The sequence below is a fragment of the Hemiscyllium ocellatum genome, chromosome 19, assembly GCF_020745735.1.
Source record: "Hemiscyllium ocellatum isolate sHemOce1 chromosome 19, sHemOce1.pat.X.cur, whole genome shotgun sequence".
NCBI lineage: Eukaryota > Metazoa > Chordata > Chondrichthyes > Orectolobiformes > Hemiscylliidae > Hemiscyllium > Hemiscyllium ocellatum.
Window position 1 is genome coordinate 41,620,632 of NC_083419.1, and position 26,893 is coordinate 41,647,524.

General features: G+C 40.9%; 2 protein-coding genes across 2 annotated transcripts in view; one reads left to right on the forward strand and one right to left on the reverse strand.

Annotated features, from left to right (window-relative positions):
* LOC132824721 (synapsin-3-like) overlaps positions 1-26,893 on the reverse strand; it is a 298,538-nt gene that overhangs the window by 72,037 nt on the left and 199,608 nt on the right. The window lies entirely within an intron of this gene.
* Positions 1,775-26,893, forward strand: part of LOC132824949 (metalloproteinase inhibitor 3) — a 33,585-nt gene continuing 8,466 nt past the window's right edge. Inside the window, exons 1-2 of the mRNA XM_060839848.1 lie at positions 1,775-2,090; positions 25,475-25,557. Of these exons, the coding sequence (XP_060695831.1) occupies positions 1,961-2,090; positions 25,475-25,557 (213 nt within the window). The 5' untranslated portion in view covers positions 1,775-1,960. The remainder of the gene's footprint in view (positions 2,091-25,474; positions 25,558-26,893) is intronic.

Genomic DNA, 26,893 nt, shown 5'->3' on the forward strand with positions numbered 1-26,893 from the left:
CTCAGAATGCCTGGCCATCATTATCACTGTGCAATCTGCTGACACAAGGCCCAAGCAGAGATTGGCTCGATGTGCAACTGAACTCCATTCTCTGCTGCAGGATTCCTGAATATCAAATAATCAACTGGTGAATATCTCAAACAACCTTCTGCATCTTTTCAGCTCCAAAAACAATAAATCATAAAAAAAACTAAGCATGTAGACAAAGTGACATATTACAAAATGAAAGCTACACATTTACGATTTCAGCAAGATAATGGACAGAACTGAGAAATTCAATGTTTAAAGGAAATTGTAGTAAAGTTTCAGCCGGAATCAATCAAGATTCATATCAAACCTATTGCATAAAAATGTTAAAATGAAATGAAAAAAATCCCCAACCTTACAGTAAACCATACCACACAGACTTTATAGTAATAGGGATCTTATCTCTCTGCACTTTTTCACCCTAGATGGATGTTTATTATAAAAAGTACCTCATGTAAACTTTTCCCTTTTATAATGATGTAATTTTGGCCTTCACCAGTGGAGACAGTGCAATACCAATGCTGGCAGAAGAGTGTAAGCACTGCTTAACAAGTTGGTTTTGGCGTTTTCAATATAAATGCTGATCAAAACAACAGAAACAACAGAACTATGAATGTATGACTTCACAATGAATTTCATCTCTGTGCTCCTCCTCCTTTAACTCTGGTCACATTTGGCATTGACTTTTCATGTGCTACACCATACCCCCCCGTTGTAAACAAGAAATATAATTATTGTATAAATATAAGCTCCATTTTAAGCTAAAAAATTTGAAAAATTACATGAACACAAACTAACTATGGCAATGCTGTAGTTGACTTACTATATACCAAACAACATTCTATCACTTTTGGAACAGGGATGTATGTGATATCACAGTTAGGTTTTCTGTAGTTCATTGCCAAAAGCAAAACAAAAACTGGCAAAAATAGTGTCCATGGACTCAATATATTTATTTAATTCTTAGTCGGATGAAAATTAGTCACACTGCAGACAGATGTATATATACATTGTGGACAATGACACACTAGTGAAAAACACACTGTCTTCATTTGCTAACCCCAAGAAACTTGTGCACAGCTCCCTTTTCTCAGGAATCACTTTATTTCTCATCCCCACCAGACATTCAAACTGGCCACATCGGTTCCAGCTAACACTCTGGCCTATGTACAACAGATGTCTCTGCAGGGACTCCCACTCCTCAATTTGTAAATATTTAATCTCATTCCTTCCTGTCATTGTTAACTTGCTGGGAGACACACAATCAAACAGGAATGGAGTGCACCCCGCCTTGCTTTCCCACCCTCTCACTCTCTTCATCTTTTTTTACACGTACACAATGATGCTCCAGCTTCCTCAGGGTTATCACAATCCACTGAATTTTGAAAAAAAAGGTGTGGGAGGTGCAGTAGATGGTAGAACAAAGTCAGGACTGTTTTCAATACCAGGCTATTTATATTTAAATTATTAACAATTTAGCTTAATATTTAACACACCCCTCTTAGTCTGAAGTTGGGTTTCTACAGGTCTGTTTCTTTCACTATTAGTTAATTTGTTTCCCCTTTTCAATTGCTAACAAGGCAGCTGTTTATCGCAGAAACATTAGAATGTCCTTCTATATTCCAGATTCCCACTCCTGCCACTCACTCCTTTTTGACATCACAACCATCTGCTACTTGTTAATTGGCTGCTACATTAAGGGGGTGGGCTGAACTATCCTGTCACTTGTCTAATACATGGTAGGTAGTTATATTCTCTCAGTCAGCAGGCGAGAGAGACAGAGAGAGGGAGCAGAGGAAGAATGAACAGTCATCCCTTAGAACATTAAAACAACGTAGTTTACATAGTTTCCCTTACTGCTGTTCAATTCCTCAAACTCTTGATTCATCAAACATTTCATTCTCCAAAATAAAAAGAGAGCTTTTCAGACGGAATGGCGATTTCTATCACAGCAGCTTTGAGTGTGCTGCTGGCTCTGAGCAGTATACAACTCAATGATCTAACGGAGGCATGCACTTGCATGCCAAACCATCCCCAGGACGCTTTCTGCAACTCTGACATAGGTAAGGAGCATCTCTTCTTATTTATTGGCAAGGTGGTGGTGGTAGAAAAAAAAGGGGTAAAAGGTGCTGGAGTTGAGAGAGATTCTACCAAAGGAGATTTTAGAAAAATGTAATTTTAACAGGAATAACTTCTTTCTCAAATCATCACTTCAGACTTGCAGGGGAATCCCATGGCAGCTTTCTCTCTAATCCAGGTCAACTCAACTTGTGCCTTTCATCATTTTTCTTTCTTTAGCAATATTTATATCTCATCCTTTTTGCTTTTTCCCATTTTGTAACTGGCTTTGAAGTAGAGGCTTTCTTTGATAAATTGTAAAAGTGTTGTAAATGTTAACCATTTGATTCCTGATAGCTCGGAGTGACTCAGAGTAAAATATGATTCTGAACAGACTGCTGTTAGGCTAAAAGTAAGATGATTAATTTCATTGTTCCTGGCCTGTTTTATGTGGTGTATTGTATGGTGAGATTTTATATGTCAGCTTAAATATGCAACACTCGCCTATCATTTTTGTTTCAAATTAAACCTCAGTAAGTTTACAGCTATGTCATAGAGGGGACTATCTTCTTAAATATTTACTACCTAAAAGTAACCACCCTGATGCACTGTGTGCCAGACAGGCTAAATTTATTTTTACATGTTTTAGGGTTCAGCTACTTCTTCACTTACATATTAGAACGCTGTCAAGTGGAGTATTCTGGAACAATTGTGTTCAACATACAAGCAATTTCTCTAATTGGCTCAACAGTCTCACATCAACGGTGTAATTGCACACCTTTTTCCTGTTCTGTGCAGAACTAAAAGCTTTAAAAAGCAAGCAAACATGCTTCAGCGAGAGCCGAACAGCCAGATGAAGCATAGTGCCATGTACACATGATGTTTAAAAAAATACAACATTTGTACTTTTCTGAAACCACTCATTACCATGTTCCTGCAGACTTTACAATCCTGCTGTTGTAAATTTATGGTACATTTTTGATTTGGGAGTGAAACAGGACAGGCAGGGAAACTTTAAGCAGAGAGGATCCAAACATAAAATGGGTAAGTGTCAACTGATTGTCCAGAATGAAGAATCAGATGGGATGGGTATTGAAACTTGATAAATGGCACACAGTTCATGATCTGACATCCAGCAGTAACAACCACAGTGTTAAGATCTACTACTTAACTCCCCAAACACCAAAGTGATTCTGACATAGTATGATTCAGGAGGTTAAGATTACAATGTGCAAGTCTCCTTTTTTGTTAAAAAGGTAGGTACATAATTAGTTAATCTACTTGTTCCAGTGATTGAGACAGATGTAACAGATCTTTGGCCCTACTTGAAGAATTGGTTCTAGCCAGCATTCCTTCTTTCTTTGAACCCTTAAACAATATTAAACTGATAATTTAATGCATTCACTGTGTCTGGGCAACTGTTAGGTATGGAAGCTTATAAAGTGTTTCTGAGGATATGGCAAGTCACTGCATGAATACAAGGTTTGCTTCTGAATCCAGTGATCAGAATATTCATTTGTTAAAAAATATTGACTCAGTATTTTCTTTTTCATCTTCTTTGGCTTCTTCTTGTCACACAACTGAAACTTGCGTGTACTGCTCACATATTTCAATAAACTGGTTCATGACTCAGTCTGGGGATATTTCACTTAGCCTGGTTTTTGTCTCCCTTTCTAACTGTGGGTAAGCAACTGACCTACATCTAATATTCCCCATTAACAACAAAACCTTTGAATGGAACATGGAAGGGAATATGTTCCTCATCAACCAGTGATTCCAGGTACTAGTGTTCTAGTAGCTGCCACAAATCTTTTGATATATTTTTCAATGGATTGTTGAATCTTAGCATCTTGAGAACTAAGTCAAGGTTAGTGTGATGTTGGAAAAGCACAGCAGGTCAGGCACCATCCGAGGAGCAGGAAAAGCGATGTTTCAGGCAAAAGCCCTTTATCAGAATGAAGGGCTTTTGCCCAAAACATCACTTTTCCTGCTCCTTGGATGCTGCCTGACCTGCTGTGCTTTTCCAGCATCACTCTAATCTTGATTCTGATCTCCAGCATCTGCAGTCCTCACTTTCACCTTGAGAACTAAGGTAAATGAAAATGTACCAATTGAGATGGGTAAAACAAAAAGGTTATTCCCATTGTTGATGGAAGAAATTAAAAAATGGATCTATAGAATTCTGAGGTGAAGAACTATTAAACTCTTTATGAAGAGACAAAAGTTCACATAGTATTAAGGACCCTTGTGCACAAAGCCAACCTTATTAATAGTTTTCCTCACAATTTTGAGCTTTGACATCTATCCTCCTCCACTCACAGGCATACAATGGCTGCAGTGTCTACAGGAAACATTGCAGTAACTTCAGAAGCCTGGCCCAAATCTGGGGTTTCATCAACAAGGGCAAAAACAACACAGTGTAGATCCTTCACCACTACAACATATACCTTCCTTGATTTGTCCAGATATCCCTATTCCTTTTTTCAGTTCTGGATTAAATTCCTACCAATGTGGGAGTACCATCACTCCAGGGACTACCACGGTTCCAGGGGAGGTTCACCACAACCTTCTCAGGGCAACTAAAGGCAGACAAATCAAAGGCAACCTCTTCCATGATACCCATAGTCCAGGCGTTAAATAAAAGTGCAAGCTCAAGATTTCTGTGAAACTGCTTGAAGTTTCCATTCAATTTTAAGGCTTTACAAATTACTCCTGAAAAGGTGCATACCTAAGACTGCATAACCAGAGGTCTGGTCATTTTGTACTGGAGGCATAAATGATGCAATGACTGTGCCTATATTTGATTAGAAAAGACCACAAGACATATTGCCAGGGACAAGGGTTTAGACTAACTCAGGGTGCAAGAGTGGTTTTTGCCACATCCTAATCTGAAAAATTGGAAGCCACGTTAAAATGAAAAGGTCATACCCTGGTAATGGCATTGCACCATGACATAATGTTTTCTCCTGGTTTTGAAGTAATCTGTGCAGTACCAGTTATGTTTTACTTTCATCAAGGTTGCTTGTCTCATGCAGGAGTAGCACCCAAACCAAAAAAGAAATCTTGATTTTTCTCTCCCCGAGTCATTCTCTTCACCCTTCGTGATTGCAGTCACCTAGCATCTTTCCCAGCCAACCTGCTGGAAAATGGACCCTTGGTGACCAGGCAATATCAGCCTCCTGCAAATCTCTCACTTCTGCCCTCTGCACCTTGTGTCAATCATCATGAGACATTTCAGAGAAATGAAAATAATATCCAGAAATTTTTAATAGGCCTTTTAACACTAGATGAACAAGAAGGTTTCTCTTACACACCATCTGACTCACCCAGAGTTAAAATCAGTACTCATAATTGTCTGCTGTTGATTAGAGGAATTTGCAATCTAAGTTGTTTACCAAGAATAACAGTGTTGAGAGCTCTACATTAATATAAATCTTTTTAAAAAGAACATCACCACACTTGTTATGTGAAGTGATGCCGTAATAACTGATAATTCTTCCTAGTCCTCTCCTTTTCACTCATTATTTACTGATGCATTTTTCCCAAACTTTCTTCCCTTCACTATTCCCAATCACCCTGGTACAGTAGATCTCTGCTAGCACTGCAATGATGTCATGTTAGGTATCCTCCATGCCACGCCTCCTCAAACCCAACAGCATGATGTCTTCCTACCATCAATACAGGATTCACATCAATACAAATCCACCTGGAGATTCTGTAATCATTAGAGATGGCCTAATGACCTATTAGAGATGGCCTATTAACCACATTACTGAGGCGTTGCAACTGATGCTAAGCTCTCATGAACTCAATATTAATATTTTTCACGTCACATGTTGCTGCTCTATCACTCTATCCTATTTAGTTTCTCATCATTGTTAGTTGCAGACACAGTGGATACCACAGAGCAGCATAGATCATAAAATATAAACTGGATATTCACATCTTTATCTTTATATTTCTTGTCCAGTCTTTGTACAGCAAATAGGCAAATTAAGACTTCAAACTTATGTCCAGACATCCAGACAGTTCTTTTCCCAAAATGAAGAGCAAGCTTGTGTGACCATGTGGTCAACATTGCCAGTACGTTTGTGTTTTTTTTAGACATTTGTTGACAAGCTGATGACGATGAATAGAAAGTAACAGAAGACAAGGCTATTAAAAGTAGATAATGGATTTGCTACAGATGGAAGAGAGAAAAAGCATTTCAAAGACTTCGCAGCCTTGTCAATTTTAGAATCTGTATGTGCCTCACAATCCAATGTGAATGACCACAAAATTCAAAAATAGTAGTTCAGGCTCCTAAACTCCCAACAACCTACCTCCTGATGAAACCTATGGAGGCTCAGAGGAGGGAACAAAGTAAAGGGTTTATGGGAGAAAGGTAAATAGCAGATTTTGGATGTTAGGAATCAAGAGAGTGAATCTTGGACTAGACATACAAGTAGACAGGCAGGACAAGGCTTGGCAAACCAGTTAGTAATCTGATTTAACTGTTATTAAATTATTCAAAGCTTCTATTCAAAGTCTCTCCACTCTTGGTCAATCATCTATTTCAAAACATTTTAATCTCATTTGCCGGAAAGTATAATTTAGTAATTTCTCTGCACTGAAGAATAAATCCAGTTGATATCTAGCTTAACTCTTTCAGTACTTATTTTTTTTGGATATAGGATTTATAAATCTGTGGTTATCTCAACAGAGCAAAGTATGCAGCACCATGTCTTTTTGCAGGTTTCATGTCTTATATGCCATTATTCATACTTTGTAATATTAGCTGATCACATCCTTCGAAGGAAGACCAGAGGTTGAGAATGTTTCAGGACTGCGATACAACTCGTTTACAATAGCATTAACAGATTCAAGTTTCATTTCTGAGGTTTTGATACTGTCTGAACATTGTATTTCACTTTACACAGTTTAGCTTGTGTTTTGCCCTGTGTCACAGGTGCTGTTTGGTCCATGCCATCCTTCTTGCGTTATAAAAATATTTCAGCTACATATTATTCCATGTTTCAAATCAACATGTTAGCAATTAAGTTCCACTGTATATGAGAAACTTCCCTCTTTGAAGTTGAATAGTTTTATTAAAGTAACACAGTGGAACCATTGTCTATTCACTGAAGTGGTGCAGAAGAAATAACCAGTTATAATATCAAAATATGCACTAAGCTCAGAATTTCTTATAGTCCAGTATAGCCAAACAAGACTCATTGTTTTCACTAGAATTTGTGGTTTGCAAATGGTGATATTGCCAATGACTCTATAAAGGTTTTAAAAACTTTTCCAGTCACCTTCTTGAATTAAATCCTTACTGAGTGAGGATATGAAGGAACTCTGAATGAGTTAATACAATCTAATAATTTCAAATGATAGTTATTGTTTGAAAGTTGGGGTAGGGAACACTGGTGAAATGGGAACTAACAGAATTGGCAAAAAACTTCAATTTGTATGTGCTATATGTGTACTTAGGTAGGTGACAGTGATTTTAAAAGGGCACTCCTGGTCTGTGACTCAAGTAACTAGATCTCCAGATTTAACCTGAGACTGATCAAATACTGAAATGAAGGAGGACCAAATGATGAAAGACTGGGCTCATGCAAAAAGAAATCAGAGATCAAAGAAAATCAAAATCAGACTGGTTTCACAAGAGACAGGAAATGAAAGAGACTGACTGGAGCTGGACAACACGAAATCTATTATTTTAGTTTGGGTTCCTAAAAACAATTTTGCATCAGTCTAGATATTATTAAATTTAATTTCTTATTCCAATGACAAACTAGTGTACATATACTAGTGGTAGGATAGCAGTAACACTATCACTGCACAGGGTTTTGTAACAGAACAAAATTTTTTACCTCCACAACAGTTAGAGAGTTAGTGATGTCCCAAAAGGACAGAGTAACTCTGTCTCAAGTTAAAGTTACATTTCCAAAATTTACTCCGCTGACTTTCTCTTTAGAAAGTTATCCGAAAGAAAGTTTAGATATTCTTAATGTCTCATTTTATTGACAATGTAGTGCTGGTGAATGGGTTCAATTCATTCAAAGGCCAATTATCTGAAAGATTAAGTTTCTTTCTCATTCTGAAATATGATGGGTCAAATGGCACACCGTGTAAACATGTCCAAATATTCACAGCATTTGAGAGAAGGAACAGCTATGTGGAGGATGGTGCTGATGAAAGGCTCCAGTTTGTTCAACAGAAACTATTAGCAGGACCTCAAAAATGCAACAGTCCAGCAATGTTTGCAGATTGTAGCTGGTTTCAGTTCTTACAGTAATGTGCTCTCCCTGCATTTACCTGCATGCTCCAGCTTTCTGGCATTCAACACAAATGATAACAAAACCAAGCTTTTACTGCTCAAGCTTGTGCAACCAGCCAGCTTTACCTACAGTACAAAATTTATTTCCTGCACACAAAGTAATCAGTGCACTGGGCAATGTATGAATCCCTGATCAAGATTAAAAATGATGTTGGTTGCTGCAGGATTTTGTTTTTTGTCTATGTCTTCCTAACAGTTCTGGTCATTAGCTCTCCCACTCCCCACTCTTTCTGATTTGGTTTTGTAAAATCACTAGCCATGATGCTCATTAACTGTGTGCAGAAGCCTTCGTTATAGTGATGTGGAAGAAATAGGGATCGTAGCATGAAGAACAGGAGGAAATGCTAATGTGACTGAAGTCTCAACTGTGCACCTACAACCACTGGTCACAAGAAGGGATGGGAGTGATTGGTAACTTGCCCATTGTCAATCACACAACAGTAACAGTGAAATCTCTTCAATCTTTTCTAAGCTGGGGAGATTAGCTATCTGGTCTAACATTCCATAGTTCCAGTGGATCAGGGTGCAGTCCACAACACAGAATCGCCACAACTAGAATCTTCAAATGGCATCAGAGCTGTAATTCCGAATAAAAATAAATTGTGAATTATATTCATAAAATCCACAAAATTGCATGTAACCTTAATTGACTATGAAGCATGATAACACATTACACAAGAGAATATTACATTTAATATTTCCACTTCACCCATGACACCTAAATATTTCACAGCATCATGAGAATATGGAGATGTATGAGCTCAGAGGATTGAGACATTATTAGTCGTAAGGATGGTCTGATGACTATCCACAGTATCTACCTGCTTTGACACCACACAGATCACCCCCATTGAAACCAATGCCGAATGCAAAAACAACAACATGCATTTGTAGAGCACCTTGGGTGTTTTAAAACATCCAAAACTATTTGCTGTCAGATATTACAGAAATGTTGACATGTATAGCTGAAGAGCCTGAGTTCTGCACATTATCCTGGATTTTAGTATGCAGCTGAAACAAATGGTCTTGTGAAGCCACACAGCGTATATGACAGAGGGTGCTGCATGGCTTTGTCTATACCCAGTTCCATAACAGAATGTACTGGGATGTATGTCAAAGGCCTTAGCAAAGTTGCTTCAACAGATCAGTCTGTACATCCTTGACATTTCAAACTTGTTTCTAACACCAATGTTACCAGTGGGGACTACAGTACTGTATATCCCAGTAAGACCCAACAATTGCAAGCACACTCCTTTCAATAAGCTGCGATAGAGATAATTAAATCTCAGCAGAGTCAAGGACTTTGTAACAGGTATCAATTAGGGTTCATGTCCCAGCAGGTTTCAGACAGGGTCAGCGTGAAGTGCTTTTAGACATACAGATATTGGAAACTTATAAAGGTTTACAAAATTGAGGGGTGTGGACAGGGTAAATAGACAAAGGCTTTTCCCTGGGGTCGGGGAGTCCAGAACAAGAGGGCATAGGTTTAGGGTGAGAGGGGAAAGATATAAAAGAGACCTAAGGGGCAACTTCTTCACACAGAGGGTGGTACGTGTATGGAATGAGCTGCCAGAGGATGTGGTGGAGGCTGATACAATTGCAACATTTAAAAGACATTTGGATGGGTATATGAATAGGAAGGGTTTGGAGGGATATGGGCCGGTTGTTGGCAGGTGGGACTAGAGTGGGTTGGGATATCTGGTCAGCATGGACAGGTTGGACTGAAAGGTCTGTTTCCATGCTGTACATCTCTATGACTCTAAGTCATTTAATTCTGGTCACCACATAGCCAACAGACGGCAGTAGTTGTTTGGTCCTAGAACCAGCCCCTAGCCCAAAAGATTAGATTCCCTACAGTGTGCAAACAGGCTCTTCAGCCCAACAAGTCCACACCGACCCTCCAAAGAGTAACCCACCCAGACCCACCTTCCTCCGACCAAGGTACCTAGCACTATGGACAATTTAGCATGGCCAATTCACCTGACCTGCACATCTTTGGACTTTGGGAGGAAACCGGAGCACCGGAGGAAACCCACGCAGACATGGGGAGAATGTGCAAACTCCACACAGACAGTGGCCTGAGGCTGGAATTGAACCTGGGACCCTGGTGCTGTGAGGCAGCAGTGCTAACCACTGAGCCACTGTGCTGCCCCTCCCAGGGCCTCTCCCAGCCATGGGGAATATGCAGAGTCTGGAACATAGGTGGCCATAGCCAGTTCTGAGACCGTCTTTTGCTGGTCCCACTTTCTCATTCTGAAGGACTGACCCCATCCTGCCAACAGCTTCTGACCTGCCTTGTCCAGCCAGGAAATTCGCAGTGACTGCCCCTCTCAGAGCATGTGTACAGCCAGGTCACATTGGTGTAATGGGATCCGGAGTTGGATAAATTTGAGCAACTTTCCTTCTTTCTTTCAATAGATGCCTGGGCCACTGACCCACAGTCAGCCATTGAAACGGTGGCCAGGGAGATTGCATTAGGACAGAATCTGAATGTTCCAAATTCAAAGGAGACCCTTCCTCATTCCTATTGGGAGAAGCTGAAATGCCACCTCCCCCACCCCACCACTTCAAAACCTCACCTACACATTACCATAAACCAATAAGGACTCTGAGAAATTCCATTCCCCTACCTCTGTGCTCTGGGCCACGTGGCTCTCATTTACATTGCACTAGCACCAGGGGAGTTCCTACAACCAGCACGTTCTCAGTTTGTCTGCTATTGCGTGTGACAGCCCAGCATCTTTTGTTGTACAAGCTTGGCTACATGAAAAAATCTGGAAAAGTGGCCTTACAACTTAATGCCCCAAAAACTGTGGATAGGACCAAGGAGTGCAGACCAGAAACTAGGCTGCTTGGATAGGGATGTGCAATACACACACATTGTCTCCTAGATTCTTTTCATTTGTATTATCCCTCTTAGACTTTGCCCTAACACACCTGTCAGTTGAACTTTACAATTGAAGTATGAACAAATCACTTTACAGATTGAACAGAGTCGCCTAAAAGCTCAAGGTTGTTCAGGTGACTGACTGAAATGGAGACATTTGTATTCTGGCACATGCCCATTGTGACTTGTTTATTTGTCTGGCCTAAATGAGCCATGGGAAGCCTGGGCACTAAATGTGAAGAATGCCCTTCAGCAGGAAATACCACACTAATCTCTTCATTCCTCTTACAGATGAGATCACTATAACTACGTGCTTTGAAATCCAGCCAGGCAGGTGGTGAGGGTTGTGCCAAAGAGCTACAGAGCTTTTACTTGTGATCCACGATTGCACACCTCAATACTGGTTTCCCCTTTAAGCATGGATGTGCGGTGGGAACGTCAAATACCTATCACACCAGGGTTTCGGCAATAAGAGGGAAGGGCTGTGTGCTCCTCATGCTGGCAGGAAGACTACTATTTATTTAGCTTTTCAGTATGACACAGCAGCTGTTTAAATAGTACTTTATTTTTGATTATGTGGAATGATAGCACGTCCACTCTACTATTTCAAAAGGACATCAAGATGGAGTGATGCAGGCTGCTGAAGCTTGAACCTGCAGGGTTAGTTATAAACCCACCTCCTCCTATTACACAGGGTTCCTCATTCCCCATCACATTGCTGTGGCAAGTAACAGCAGCCTGTCAGAATTCCATCCATGCCAGTAGCTGGTGAGGCTCAAGATTTGACTGAAGAGAATTAAAATAAAGCATACAGTTGGTTAAAGTTTACCAGAGGAAATTTACAGGCTTCCTTCCTGCCAGAAACAGTCAGCAGTGCCCAAAAAACAGTGGACAGGAACCAAAGCCCCATTACAGCTGTAACCCTGACAACCATGAATGTAGCAGCCCAGTTCATCAGGCATTGGGCTCATTTTTAATGCTGGCAGTGTCAATGCTCATCAGGCCTGTGTGGGATCCACATTGCTATTTTTAGATTGCATTGAGCAGAGCTGCCACATGCACTGTCCAGATCAGGAGGCACTGAGAAGGTAAGCTTCATGTTTTCTGTATTGATACAGAGGCACTGGAGCTGCCTGCCTCAGTGGTCAGCCAGGATAAACTATCCTTCTGTCCTCCTCATCTAGTGTCTGGACAAACTGTTGAGTGAATCAAGAGCTCTTTCACCCTCACTGAGTTGTGACTTTTCCAATTCTAACATGCTATTTTTAAAAGAAAATAACTGTCATCCAGCAGGGTAGGAACTTAAAACTCCCAGTATTTCTCACACATGTGACCAATGAAGATTTTTAAAATTTTATTCATGGGACGTGGGCATCATTGGCTGGGGCAGCATTTATTGCACATCCCTAGTTGCCCTCGAAGGTGATGATGAGGAAAAGATATGCTGCAAGTGCTTTTCCCTCTTACTCTATTCTCTTCAACTTATATTGAAAATGAAACAAGGGAAAGATGAAATCGGGGTAGGTCACCACATCCCAATTGCCATATTCTGCTCAAACTTTGTTAGTACCTAGAAATGAGACTGTGGTGCTGGAAAAACCAAGTAGGTCAGGCAGCATCCAAGGAGCAAGCACCACATTCTCAATTCTGATCTCCAGTATCTGCAGTCTTCACTTTTTTCCCAGTACCTAGAAACACCAGGTCCAGGTGTTGCAGAGATTTTGCAATGAACTTGTTAGGGGTGAATTCTACACCTGCCCCAAACTGTCCTGCTGATGAAGGGGATGGAGCTGAGAAGAGGGCTTCACTCCCAAGGCCTCCAAGGAACCTGGAGTAAGTCTGGAGGTCAGTGTGTTAATTGAGATGGAGTAAAATTGCCTCCTGAACAATGGCAATATGGCCACGGTTCCATTTCAGGGTCAAAGGCTGGACTGATGGAGGAGTGAGGGGAAAGGAAATATGTTTATAAATTCTCAAGTGGCTTCAAGAAGCAGGATCTATGGCATAGGAGCCAAGGTTCACCTGTGTTCTAAGGGCACAGTAAATGCATGCACAACACCAAAGCTTCATTCCCAGAGATCTCCACTAATGCTGCAAACTTTGGTGAGGCTAACAATGGAATTCATCTGGTGAGCATGATCCCAGAGTCACTAATTCATACCTTCCTCTTACAAAAGAATAAAGATAGGGTGGTAGGTCCATATTATTTCATGATGTATTTAAGAAGGGTGGAAGCATGGAATCTGGTTTGTTCAAAGGATGAAAAATATTCTTTGGAAATCTTTGGTTGTCTTTGTACAGATGCAATGGATTGATTCACTCACGCTGCAGGTAATACCAATATGATCAACATGATCTTGAGACAAAGCTGAATTAATCTCTCAAATACATAGCTCAGGAAAGACGTAGCTTGTTTCTGCTTGGGAGGCAATACAGGTGTCACAACAGAGTGGAACAATGCAGATACAATTATTCAGGGCTGATATTTAGTCATCCCTGTTGGAATTATTTGAATATTAATGCTAAATGAGAACAGGATTAGACCTACTGTGAAGCCCTCCACAGATGATAAGCCTGTCAACATTTGCTGTTGACAATCATTCAATGATAATGATCCTTTGCATCAAGTGTTGTTGAACGAATGGTTAGCAGCTATGAATAATAGCCAAAAATACAGTCAACACCTCAGGTCTGGAGAATGGGGCAAATTAAAGGAAAAAGATTTCACTCTGCCTTGTAGCCACTTGGAAGTTGTACTGTGCATCTATTCCAGGAGCTGAGCCTGTTCCAAACGCCCAAAGGTGGTGCTGATGCCTATTTAATCATTTCCAGTTCTAAAAGCAGATCAAAGCATTAAATAGAGACTGTATTCAGGAAAGCAGCTGCCACCCTGTCGTGTACAGTACACATCGAAACGTTTAGCACTTATTCGAACATTCTATATCAAGTAGAGCAACACATCTATTTCAGAATGGGACCAAAGGTTATTAGCAAAAGAAGCGATAAAAATAAACAAATGTTCAGACCCCCGATCTGCAGACAGCATGGAAAATCACACTGATTGATAAATATGCATCAGGGATGGAATACACCATTTCCAGTGTTCAGTACCACAGTACAGTAGCGCCTCGACTTACGAACTTAATCCATTCCAGGACCCGGTTCGCGAACCGAATAAATTTTTCCCATTGTTCGGATAGCGTAAGAATGCTTGGACGGCTGTTCACAGCGCACGCACCAAAGACGAACTGAATGAGATCACTCGGGGCCCGAGAGCTTTTTCGTTCAACAAGCGCGTAGCAAAGCAGAACAATGAAACCACACGGTCGCACACAGGCTTTTTGTGTTTGTATCTTTGTTCGTACCTTGAATTTCGTATGTATGTTGAAGCAAAATTTTATGTACAATCCTGTTCGTAAACTGATTTGTTCATGAACAGGGTCGTTCGTATGTCGAGGCGCTACTGTATTAACTCTTAATACCCCCAGTACAGGAATGATCACTACAAAACACAATTGTAAGTGAAACATTGGGTAGACTTATTGGCAATAATTCATCCACAAGTCAGGCCAAAACTCATGCAATCTCAGGCCAGTCAGGTCTCAAATATCTCTTCAATAATATCTAATGTCAAGTTAAGACAATGTCCAATAAACTGCAGAAGAAATGCCCTACCTTTTATTTCTATTATAGCCACTTTGCTCATTACTATTACCATTCCTAGGTATATCCTGTTCCAAATGCAGGCTAGATACACAGGTAGTGAAGTCTAATTGATCTTGGCTCAAGATACTGCCTTCTGCCCTCAACAATCGTATGGCTCAGGTCAAGACCTAGGAAACCAACTGCTGTCTATCACCTACGACCACCCATTTCCCTCGCCTTTAGCTGACATTTCACTACTCTCAACCATTGAATATCACTTGGGTTCTGCATTAGATAACAACGTAATCACCATATCTTTCCTTAACCTACCTCATCCAGGTGGATGCTTGTACTGGCTATAATCATCAAGGAACAGACTTCATCAAAACGAGGTCTGTTCTCCTCAGCTCCATTCAGCGAAGTTACACAAATTGATCTTCAGCAATAGCATAAAGCAAATTGACCGTCCCCTGATTTTCTTTTGACATTAGATAATAAGGCTAGCGATGGGCGGCACGGTGGCACAATGGTTAGCACTGCTGCCTCACAGCGCCAGATACCCGGGTTCAATTCCCGCCTCGGGCAACTGTCTGTGTGGAGTTTGCACATTCTCCCCGTGTTTGCGTTGGTTTCCTCCAGGTGCTCCGGTTTCCTCCCACAGCCCAAAAATGTGCAGATTAGGTGAATTGGCCATGCTAAATTGCCCATAGTGTTAGGTGAAGGGGTAAATGTAGGGGAATGGATCTGGGTGGGTTGCTCTTCAGAGGGTCAGTGTGGACTTGTTGGGCCGAAGGACCTGTTTCCACACTCTGTAAGTAATCTAATCTAACTTGACGTTGATGTAATCCATACTGCTTCCATTAACGAGTCAGTACCTAGAAGGCTTAAACTTAGGTGGTGGTTTGAAAGAATGTGGAGAAAAGTTTGAATTGTTTTCTCTGATATAGAAGAGGTTATTAGAACATGAAATTCTCGACCAGAAATCATGGAGGAAGCAAAGTTCCCAATAGCTTTAGAAAGGGAAACAAGTATACATATGGAAAAATAAAAAAAAAGGGGGTATTGGAAAAGGCAAGAAAGCTCTATCTAAAATGCCTTGAGTCAATGATTAGTTATAATCTGAAATGGCTGGAGGTAACAGGCTAGAATGAATGTGTACTCAATTGGAGGATAATTCTAAAGAAGTCTCCCTGAAAGAACTGTCAGAATTAAATGCTTTAAAATGTCTTTAATACATTAAAGAGAGGTTCTATTACCCACTGCAGTAACATAGAGTGTTATTAAATTGTTGTGGTTCTGTTCGCCGAGCTGGGAATTTGTGTTGCATCCCCTGTATAGGACACTACTATTATAGGACAAGCCAAACCGAGAACAGCCAGGGAATTCCTAGAGGCATGGCACTCATCCACAGATTCCATCAATAAGCACATCGACCTAGACCCAATATACCGACCACTGCAACGGACAGCTGGAACTGACAACTGGAAGCGGCAGATTCAAACCACTACAAATACTGGAGGAAAGATCACAGAAGCGCTTCACAGGAGGCTCCCAAGCACTGAGGATGTCACCTAGACAGGGGACGAAACGTCTGCAACACAAATTCCCAGCTCGGCGAACAGAACCACAACAACGAGCACCCGAGCTACAAATCTTCTCCCAAACTTTGAAGTGTTATTAAATATTTAATTGGATTTGCTGCCTTCTAAACTCCATATTGTCAATATGACCCACCTTGGTTGGATATTGAGACAAAAGCCAGTTGAAAGTAAACAAAGCTGTTTCCTTTCTGTCATTATTAACTGCATATGAACTTGAGGCTTTCCACAAAGTAGTCTATCACAAACAAGCCACTTAATTCAGATACATAAATAGGTCAAGCAAAGATGCTGTGCTTAGTTGGAACAGTCATGACCGGGACTTCATTCTGTATCCCAGTGAGGATTATATTTTGAGTAATTAATAGTTTCACCATGACATCACAGTACAAGGGAGCTTATTGCCACCTGGTAATAGGAGTGATGGCAGGAGTCACAATACATTGCATTACATCTCCCACAAAGGTTATGTTTTCCAGTTCAAATTAAATCGTGTGTTTATAGTCCAAGAGGAAAGTTTTAGTTACTGAAACAAAGGGTGTCAGTCCCATTTCACCATATAGTACATTTTTGAAGAGGAAAACAGGATCCTCATTGCTAGTTGGATGCTAAACCTGTACAACAAACCAGAAGGGGTGTATTGAGGAGATTCAGCCATCAAACTATATTTCCTGCCCTGTGTCATTTACAAGAGGCAACACTGCCTAGCAAAACTAATGACAATACTTAGAGCCTCAAAATATCTCTGTCTCTCTGCTCTCACTAGTTCAAATGTCTGGGAGGGCTTAAAGCTCATCTAGAATTCCCTGGTCTATGTCTCAGAACCCAGTGGATTCTTCAGTGCAGCTCTAAGTTGAGGGCACCACTATTTCCAAAGACAAAAATCACACAACACCAGGTTATAGTCCAACAGGTTTACTTGGAAGAACTAGCTCCCAGAGTGCTGCTCCTTCATCAGGGAGCTGTGAATTTTTTTTACTTTGTCCACCCCAGTCCAACACCAGCACCTCCACATCACATTTCCAAAGAAATAGCACTGGGACATACAGGGAGGTGGCATCAACTGCAAAGTGAGGCAAGAAATCCAATATCCCCTTCATCTTATTCAAATAGGTCCATTAAACTGTATCCAGTTTGGGTGCAGGCGAGCTCTGTACATCTTTGTGCTCCCTGCGAAGTGTTAAAGGGGCAGTACCTCCCTTTTCCAGGCCTTTGTACCTAGAAATATTTCATGCCTGTGGCGTCAGTGTCAGGGAAAGTGACCATTAACTTACAACTTGTAATTGAAATTCCTGTCTTTGTAACCTTCATGCAGACGAGCTTCTGAGCGGTTTCATTGTTCAGAATCTAAGCACTTTCTTTCTTTACATGAATCTGCATGTGTTTGTAATTTCCACCCATCCCTGGGTATAAAGTGATGTGACTTGTGCTGGCTAATTAGATTGATATATGAAGCTCAGCTGTACTCAGAGACAGCCACCAGTTACCTGCTGCTAATCTGATTTAATGCGTGTCACCAAAACGGCAAGGCTTTGACTGCAAGCATGGAAATCCTTTCTCGTGTTGCTCTGGGAATGGAAATGAGATCCAGTGATAGAAACAGTAAAATTGTTTATTGCTTTAAATTTCACTGTTTACCTAGACTCAGGCACCAATTAATGGATAAAGGCCAAATTACTTAAAATGCAGCTTTTGTGAAGGACAGTGTATTTCTATATCTTTACCATATATAGGCTTTCTGTAAAAGCAAGCAAATGAGGGAGACCGAACACAAGCACACAGAAGGAGCCAATAAAGGCAAATTGCAGATTGGGTAAACAGCAGGCAGGTTTCAAGCAGGGAACTAATGGTGCTGTGCCCTGGTAATTCAATGAACCACAGGAAGCCTTGCTTATTAGCGAAGAGGATGTAAATAAGCCTTAAACCACTTCTGGAAGTTTGTTCAACACCACTCATCAGCATGAGGTTATAAAGCTTATTAGCTTTTGAAAGAATTAAACATAATAGTAAGGTATTTGGCTCAGTTTCAGTCTCTCAAAAGAATTAACAATGCAAATTTCTCTCTGTACCAAAAAGGCACCGTTGTTCCCAGCTTCCTCCTTCAACTACTGGTGCTCTGCAACGGCCATATACTGTTCTCCAGTTTCTCCAACTGACAGGGGCATTTTTACTTTATATTTAGCAGCAGTTCCCTTTGTCATTCCTCACAGAAATCTAGTTGTTGTTGTAAGGGTATGCATTACTGGAATCAAACATACATTTCTGATGAAATCACTCACACAAAATGTTTTGAGTGAACTGTACTCAGAAAATACAGCAAAGCAAGTGTATTCTGATAGAAGACAAAGAAACAAATTAATAAAGTTTTCCTTACTGACCAAGATAAATAATTGCAGTAAAGTTTCACAGTTCATGGGGGTTATGTTCATGTGAAACCTCAAACAGTGATTTTCACCAGGAGCAAACATGGTAGCCTGTGTATGCTCACTGAGATGCACGTACAGTGTGCACTTGCTAATTCAGGAAGAAACTTATTTTCTCTTCTAAACTATACAGACTGGTGAAGATTCTCTCCAAATAGATCAAAGGGTGTACAGCAATGTTTGCCCAGATAAGCAAATTTGTGAAGAGTAGACAAACAAACAGCAAGTAAGAGAAAGTGAGGACTGCTGATGTTGGAGATCAGAGTCGAAAGGTGTGGTGCTGAAAAGATCAGCAGGTCAGGTAGCATCCAAGGAGCAGGAGAATCAATGTTTTGGGCAGAAGTCTGCATTCCTGAAGAAGGGCTTATGCCCACAATGTCGACTCTCCTGCTCCTTGGATGCTGCTTGACCTGCTGTTCTTTTCCAGCACTACACTTTCTGACACAAATGACAAGACTTGACAAAGGTTTTATTGTTACATCAACAAAGAAATTAGATTAAATCACATCGTTGAGAAGAGCGGCTCAGAACAGCAGCTGGATTAGTGCTGGAAACAGTAACCCAAGAGGGAGAGCATAGCTGGGCCTGCAGTTACAATGGGAATTCTTCCTAGAGATGCCCTGGTTTCATTCCTCCTCCTCCTCATCAGCTATTTTCTGTGTTTTATCCAAATTTTCCCATGACTTTTCATCAGCTCAGGAAGTTTAGGAATGAGCCAGTATGATCAGAATTTTTGAAATTACAGTGATTCAGATGGAATCAGTTCAGATGAGATCCAATGAGAGAAGAATGAGAGGTGATTTCATTGAAATGTACAGGATTCTTAAGGGGCTTGACAGGATGTTTCCCCTCATGGGAGAGTCCAGAACCCGGGACATACACTCAAAACGAGCATCAATTTAATGCTGAGATGAGGAATTTCTTCTAAGGGTTGAGAGTCGTTGGGACTCCTTGCCACAGAAAGCTGTGGGGGCAGCACCCTCTGGTATGTTCAAAGTTAAAGATAGATTCTTGATCAGTAGGGGAATCAAGAGTTATGGGGAAAAGGGCAGGACAATGGACAGGAGGAATGTCGGACTAGCCATGATTTTACTGAATAACAGAGCAGGCTCGAAGGGCTGAAGGACCTACTCCTGTTCCTATTTCTTATGGTCATAAAAAGATTTCAAAAGATTGAAAGCAGTAAATGACTACAGAATAGCCTGTTGGATAACTTAAAGCTTTGTGGAAGCATTCAATAGTGCTAGAGAAATACAGGTTAGACTCTTATAGTGGCCTGTACAATGTGGGCTATGGAGAGAAATCTGATAGAATTGTGACGGATATTGGTTGAGGCCTTTTCCAATGTCAGGAACAACCTTTTGCATTTTCAAATACTGTACAAGGTATCAATACGAGATTTGTGCTGGGCGATGGTGAGATACCTATTACTGGGGTTTATGCTTGTTGTATCTTCATTAACTGCAAACCTTGCCTCATTAATATGCAGCTTCCGAGCTTCTCACAGCTGCAAGGAAACTAGATGTTAAAAATTCCCATCATGCAAGTCTGAGCAGGGACCCAGTGGCTTCAGCTCATTGCTGGCTCCTCTTGGCTGCCATCTTGCAATAACATTTGAAGGCACTTCCTGTTCATGGACACAACCATCCTCTTTGGAGCCTTTTGGTACCTTTCTGATCCACTTGCAGGATGCTTTTGCCTTTTAAAGCTGCACTTCAGCGTGCACTGGCAACTGGCATTGAAATGCTACTAAAGGGACACTGTTAGCAGGAGCCACCCAGCTTACAGACTGGTCCAGGCTCCTCACTCACTTTGAGTTTGCCTGGACACTCACAGCCATCTCTGCCTTGCCTTGCCTTTCAGTGCTTTGCCTCCTCATCCAGAGCTATTAGGATCACAGTACTTCTGTCTTACCTTGCTATTTAGTGTAGACATAAAGCCGAGAAGTTGATCATTGCTATAAGCTCAGCACAGACAATTCAAGCCTTCAGGTGGGGGAAGGGGTCCCAAAACAGTAAATGTAGAGCAGCCTCCAATATCACTCCAGATACTTGGGCACGGTCATTCAGCCACTCAGGACTGACAGCATCTGGATCCTGTCCTCTAACAATTAAGAAGGTGAATGTTAGGCAGCCCACCATCCACTTGGCTCTTTCTGCCTTAATGTGAATGATATTTTTCCCCCTCAAATGAGAGAAAGGGATATAAGGGGGTGGAAACTAGTGGCACAACTATTAATGCTGGTTCAGGTAGTGGTTGGAGTGGGGTGAGGAAGCAGAGAGTTGTCCCAAGTAAGTAGGTAGACATGCTGGAATGCTTAGAACACAGAACATAGAAAAGTACAGCATAGAACAGGCCCTTTTGGCCCACGTGTTGTGCCGAGGTTTAATCGTAACATATAATATAATAACTTAACCTCCACACCCCTCAACTCACTGCTATCTATGTGCATGTCCAGCAGTCATTTAAAGGTCCCTAATGACTCTGCATGAAAAATTAGTACTGTTGGGGTAGGTGACAAAGAGAGGAGAAGATGTTGCAGGCAGTAGTGAGTGAGTAGAGCTTGAGCCTTAGTGGGAGGTGCATGCGGTAGTAGAGATGGAGTAAGTGCAAGGTAGCAGAGACAAGATAGTGAATCTCACCCTGGCAGAGTGCAGAAGGTCATTGATCTTCCGACAGTACTGAGTGTTTTTCCAGATGGCTGAGACCTCACTGACACAGGTGGCAGGCTGGCAGAGGCTGGTGTTGTGCCACCTACTGCCAATCCTAGAGAAACAGAACAGCCCTCACTAAATCTACCAGGACCTCCAGGCCCATGACAATAAAGTAATGAGCTAAAATGCCCCTTTGCTACCATATTTTGGAAAAAAAAGTCCAGTTAACCATTCAGGACTGCTCAGACTGACAGTACTCCTCCAGATGCACAGTGGCCTTTTAAAGATGGCGCCAGCGCTAGAGTTGACAGATCATTATAGGATATCCCAGTGGTGGCAAGGGGTAGAAATGGCCTATCAGATGAATGCATAGGCAAAGAGGCAAGGTTGGTAGTTAATGAAGCGAGTTTTGGATGATGTGGCTGGGCCTGGTTGAGAGAAATCATCCAGTAATGCAACAAAATTGACACTTAGCCAAAAATATGACAAGATTCCACACCCATGGTTAAAAATGACAAATTAAGGGAATTCTGTATCATTGCAGTGGTACAAAGAATAAAATGGTTTAGTCATGCAACTTAAAATGGCAGGTTTATTGACTTGTGGGCTGTGAGCACCACTGGCTGGGTTAGCAACGATCATCAATTGTTTGTTGTCCTTGTGAAGATGGTGGTGAGTTGCTTTCTGAAACCACTTACAAGGATGTACACGCATAAGGTCTTTAGGGAGGGAGTTTCAGGAGTTTGAGCCAGAATTAGTGAATATAAGCTTAAGTACAAAAGAATAAAGGAATATTGAAATGTGCTAAATAGTAGAGCTACTGTAAGGACATTCACAAGAAGCCAAAATAGAGAACAAAACCAAACACTTGATGCAAAAACCAATGTCAGGACTGCAGGACAAGAAGAGCTCAGACAGATGAAGTTCATCACACAAATGTTGCATTTGCAAAACTATAAACCACTTCCAGAATATGCACAGGAGGAAGACAGTCATGTGCAACACAGAACTTGAATGGTGCTAAAAAAAAGACATTTTTTGACAATGTTTTGCATCTTGAATTCTTCAAGACAATTCACAAGAGTACTAATTCAAGAGGAAAACCAATACTTATACCACATGGGAGAAGAATGCTGACGGCCTACATAACAGATTCCTAGCCAATCTGGTAGAGCCATTGTCATGGAAAGTACACCAATTATTGATGATTCAAAATTAACTGCGAGACTTTGTTTAAATGTTAAACCAGGCAGATTGACTCATTGGTCAGGGCATTGGCCAGGCACAGCATCTGTTTATCTTTTTTCTGCCTGCAAAAAAAGGGGTCTGTGCATTAATAAATAGAACTTCCAGTGCACTCAAGTACATTACACTGCAAGTTTGAAATTGTTTGTCAGTGTAATTCATCACACACAGGATTATGCAGCAAATGTTATCCAATTGTAGACTCACATCAAATGTTGGGCACGATTGTGAAATTTGCAATCAAGAGCTGGTTGGGTATAATTCAGTAGTTTGCTTGATGTGAACAGCTGAAGAAATACGCTGTTTGATACTATCTGCCAATCTTTGGAACATTGCTGGCATCACCATTATACTGAAACTCATACCATTTGTGGGATAGGCAGAATATCCTTTTGGCTTGACAGCAGCATCCTGTTAGTGACAAACGACACTCATGTGGCTACGAGATTAAAGGTCCCCAGATGACATTATGGGATCTGAGCTAGTAGAGAAGTGCTTGTGAAAGCAATTCAGGAGTTCAAAGATGTTTTACAAAAGAAAATGGATCAATAAGAAGGTTCTGTTCAGAAAGGACTCATAAGAATGATTTTGAGGATAAGAGACTTCAGTTAGCTGGATAAAGGGGTGAAGTAGATGAGGTTGAGACAACATTTGATTAGAGATGTTCAAAATGTTAAGGAGCCTGGACAGAGTTGATGGAAAACTGCACCCATTATGAATATTTGTGAAAACCTGAGGGCATAGATTTAAAGTGATTGTTCAAAGAACCAGAACCAAAATGATTTTTTTAAACCAACAAGTACCTGTAGTTAGGATCCAGAATTCACTGCCTCAGAATGTGCTGATTCAAATGAGGCCATAACAATCTGAAGAGAATACATTTGAAGGATTCTGAGGAAAATGTAGCTGAGTGGGAACAGCTAAGTTGAACTCTTGGACCTAGGACGAACACAACAGTGGCCTCTTCCTGTGCTGTGACCATTCTATCAGTTTATAAAACTGCATGTTCAGTCATCCTGAAGCCAAAAGAATTTCTATTTGCTGCCTGATGTAACACTGATCCTGAATCTTTAGATGAATCTCTGCTCCCTGTTACAGCCATAGACTGTCATATAAATGACCAGAAATGTGCATTGTTGGGCATTTCTGGTGAACAGTGTTAGAGCAGGTTTCAGTGCCAGCTATCTCTATGCAATGAGCTTCTCAGATCCACTGCTGTTCTCTTCAGTCATCTGTAGAATTCTTGTCCATAAAAGTCAGATTGCCCTGAAATTGCTTTCAGAAGCTAAGCCAGATCCCTCCAACAAGATGAGAAACAATGTTATTTACTGCCAGTGTTTTTCCACATTCTTGCTCCATCTGGTGTGCTGCCCCCTTGCTCCATCATGCTGTCGTCATGCCCCATTGCTGGTTGCTGGCCAGGAACAAAGGTCTGCTTGTGTTTGAGGATTGTAGACTAAACACAGGGACACTTGAGTGGAAGTCACACCTCTTCCCTTGAAACAAAATGTTCAGCCGAGCTAAAGAACTCAAGGCACCAAGGCTGCTGTTAACTTGGGCTGGTACTGGTTTTTTAGCCCACCAAACATTTACTTGGCTCAAGGAGCCTTAAACTTCCAGGACATAAAATTACAGGAAAATGGAGGGTGGGGGCAGCAGAAGAATAAACAATGCAGCATAAACTAATCAACCCAAATTTATTAAATTGATTCAAAGCACAACTGCGTCATCTGGACAGCAGGAGCTTTCCTATGAAAGAATATATCTCCTCAGTTTACAGATACCTCCCAGCTTCCGGAGTGGCTTCATAGATGCCTCCTGGCAAAGGACAAATAAACTTTTAGTAAATTATCCTTCATTCCCTTATTTTATTGTTTACTCCTCTCAAAGAGAGGATTCTGCTTTTGAAGAATGAAAAGTGAGAACACAAGTAGGCCTTTCAGCCAGCTCTTGATATTCAGTATGATCATGGCTGATTTTCCACTTTAACTTCACTATCAGAAGAATAGTTTTGTTTACAGAAGCAGTCAGTATACCTCTTTTTCTCCGAGAGAGGCACTTCATTCAAGTAGTGAAATTGATTATATTATCTCCTTAGCAAGTTGCCTCCCCCCTAATTTTCTCTTTTTCTCTTCTAAAGGCATTAACTCTTGGCTTTAGTTCCTCAGCTGTAGGTAATCCTACAGATTCTCTCCAACATGCACATCCTTCCTGTGTGAGCATATATTTAGTGTTTACTTTGAAAGATTACTAGTTGTTTCAAGGTCCTGTTTTCACATAATACCAGTATATTTAAAACTGATCAAGATTGGACATCCTGTTAGATATCCCACGCTGTTTGCCAGGAGTACTGTGGTCTTTTTTTAATGTCCTGGCTGAAATTGATTAACTAGGAAGTTTTCCAGTTAAGTTTCACACTGGACAATTAATTTATCAACAGAACCATCAAGGAGCTCTGACCACAGTTTCAACAAAAATATTGAGGATGCTGAACATATGCAATTTACAGGTTTTCCATTTGTAAGATATCAGACTGATAAATGTTTCTGTTAAGTACTAAAATTGTGCATTAAAACTAAATTACCTTGTATGATCCATTCATTGTCTTCCAGTGATCCGGGCAAAAGTGGTTGGGAAGAAGTTGCTGAAGGATGGACCTTTTGGTACAATGCGCTACACCATCAAACAGTTGAAGGTGAGTGAGACCAAATTAGTCAATACCATGAAGAATCTGAAAATATGTTATTTCAATTTCTGATGCAATGTTATTTCAAATCCAGCAGCTGAATCTGAATCGGGTATTGAGTGAGCACTCAATACCCGATTCAGAATGAAACTGGGTGTAAAGATGTCAAGATGTTTGATTCCCACCACAAAAATATCAATCACCTTGAAGAGAACAAGATCGTTTTTCTTCTAAATTATTCTTTGAAAGGGTGACAATGCTGGTTTTCATCACCCTGTGATAGTAATGCAAGTCAGTTCATCAGCCTATATCTTGCCTCTTTCCACTGTAAAGAAAAGCCTCTCTGATAGTCAGCTGGCCTTAGCTAATGTTACACACCAAACATGTTCGGAATTACAGAGATGGAGATAGCCTGCATCTTATGTGACAGGGTATACAATGCATGAATGATATGTTTTCCAATCTCATTGAAGCACAATGAACTTAGATGTGAGGGTGGAGTGGTGGACAGGGAGATTATGGTGTTAGGAGGAACAGAAACAAGAAATATTGCTGCAGGGAGGGAGGAAAATTTGAATAATGGTACAGTATACAAACCACAAGATTGTGTATCATGCTGATCAACCAAAATAAATAGTTTTCCAAAGGAGGTGTAAAGGTCAGTGATAAAGCAGTTAACAACCAGATTCAAGAAGTTGTGTGTGACAGAAGCTGTGATTGCTGTTCTCTCCTTGTTCTGCCTCAATCCAATGCATCATATAATGCTGAAGCCCTAATTGGGAATGTACCCCAAATGAAACCATCGATATTAAGATTAAAATGTACCCATATCTGGACTAATGTTGCAATTAGGGCCGAAGCTTAATGTTTCTAGGTGATAGCAAACTGAGTTCACCTGCCAGGTTATTGACCAGTTGGTGTCACTTAATGGCACTATTAGCAAACCTTTCAATCACTTCACTGGTGTTTGATGGGTGGCTGAAGAACCAATCATTGACTAGGTTAAGATTTGCTGACATTTTGGGAATGGGACGTAGACAGGTAATTTTCCTGTCGAAGCAAAATCTAAATAAAATGGAAACCAAGAAGCAGGATGGTACCAAATGGGAGTGAATCATTCCTTTGCACTTCCTATAAGCTGTATAGGTGTAAGAGCTTACAGTACACCAGCTGCAGAATACCAGAATTGTTCCTTCAAGCCAGTGTGTTTTGTAAAGCACAAGAGGTGACAGACCTTTAAAAATAGATCAACGATATCGAGTTGGAAGACCCCATCCCTTAACAGATGGCAGATACACACAGGAACAGTCAGATGAACAGCAGCATTGTGAAATGCCTGGATGGC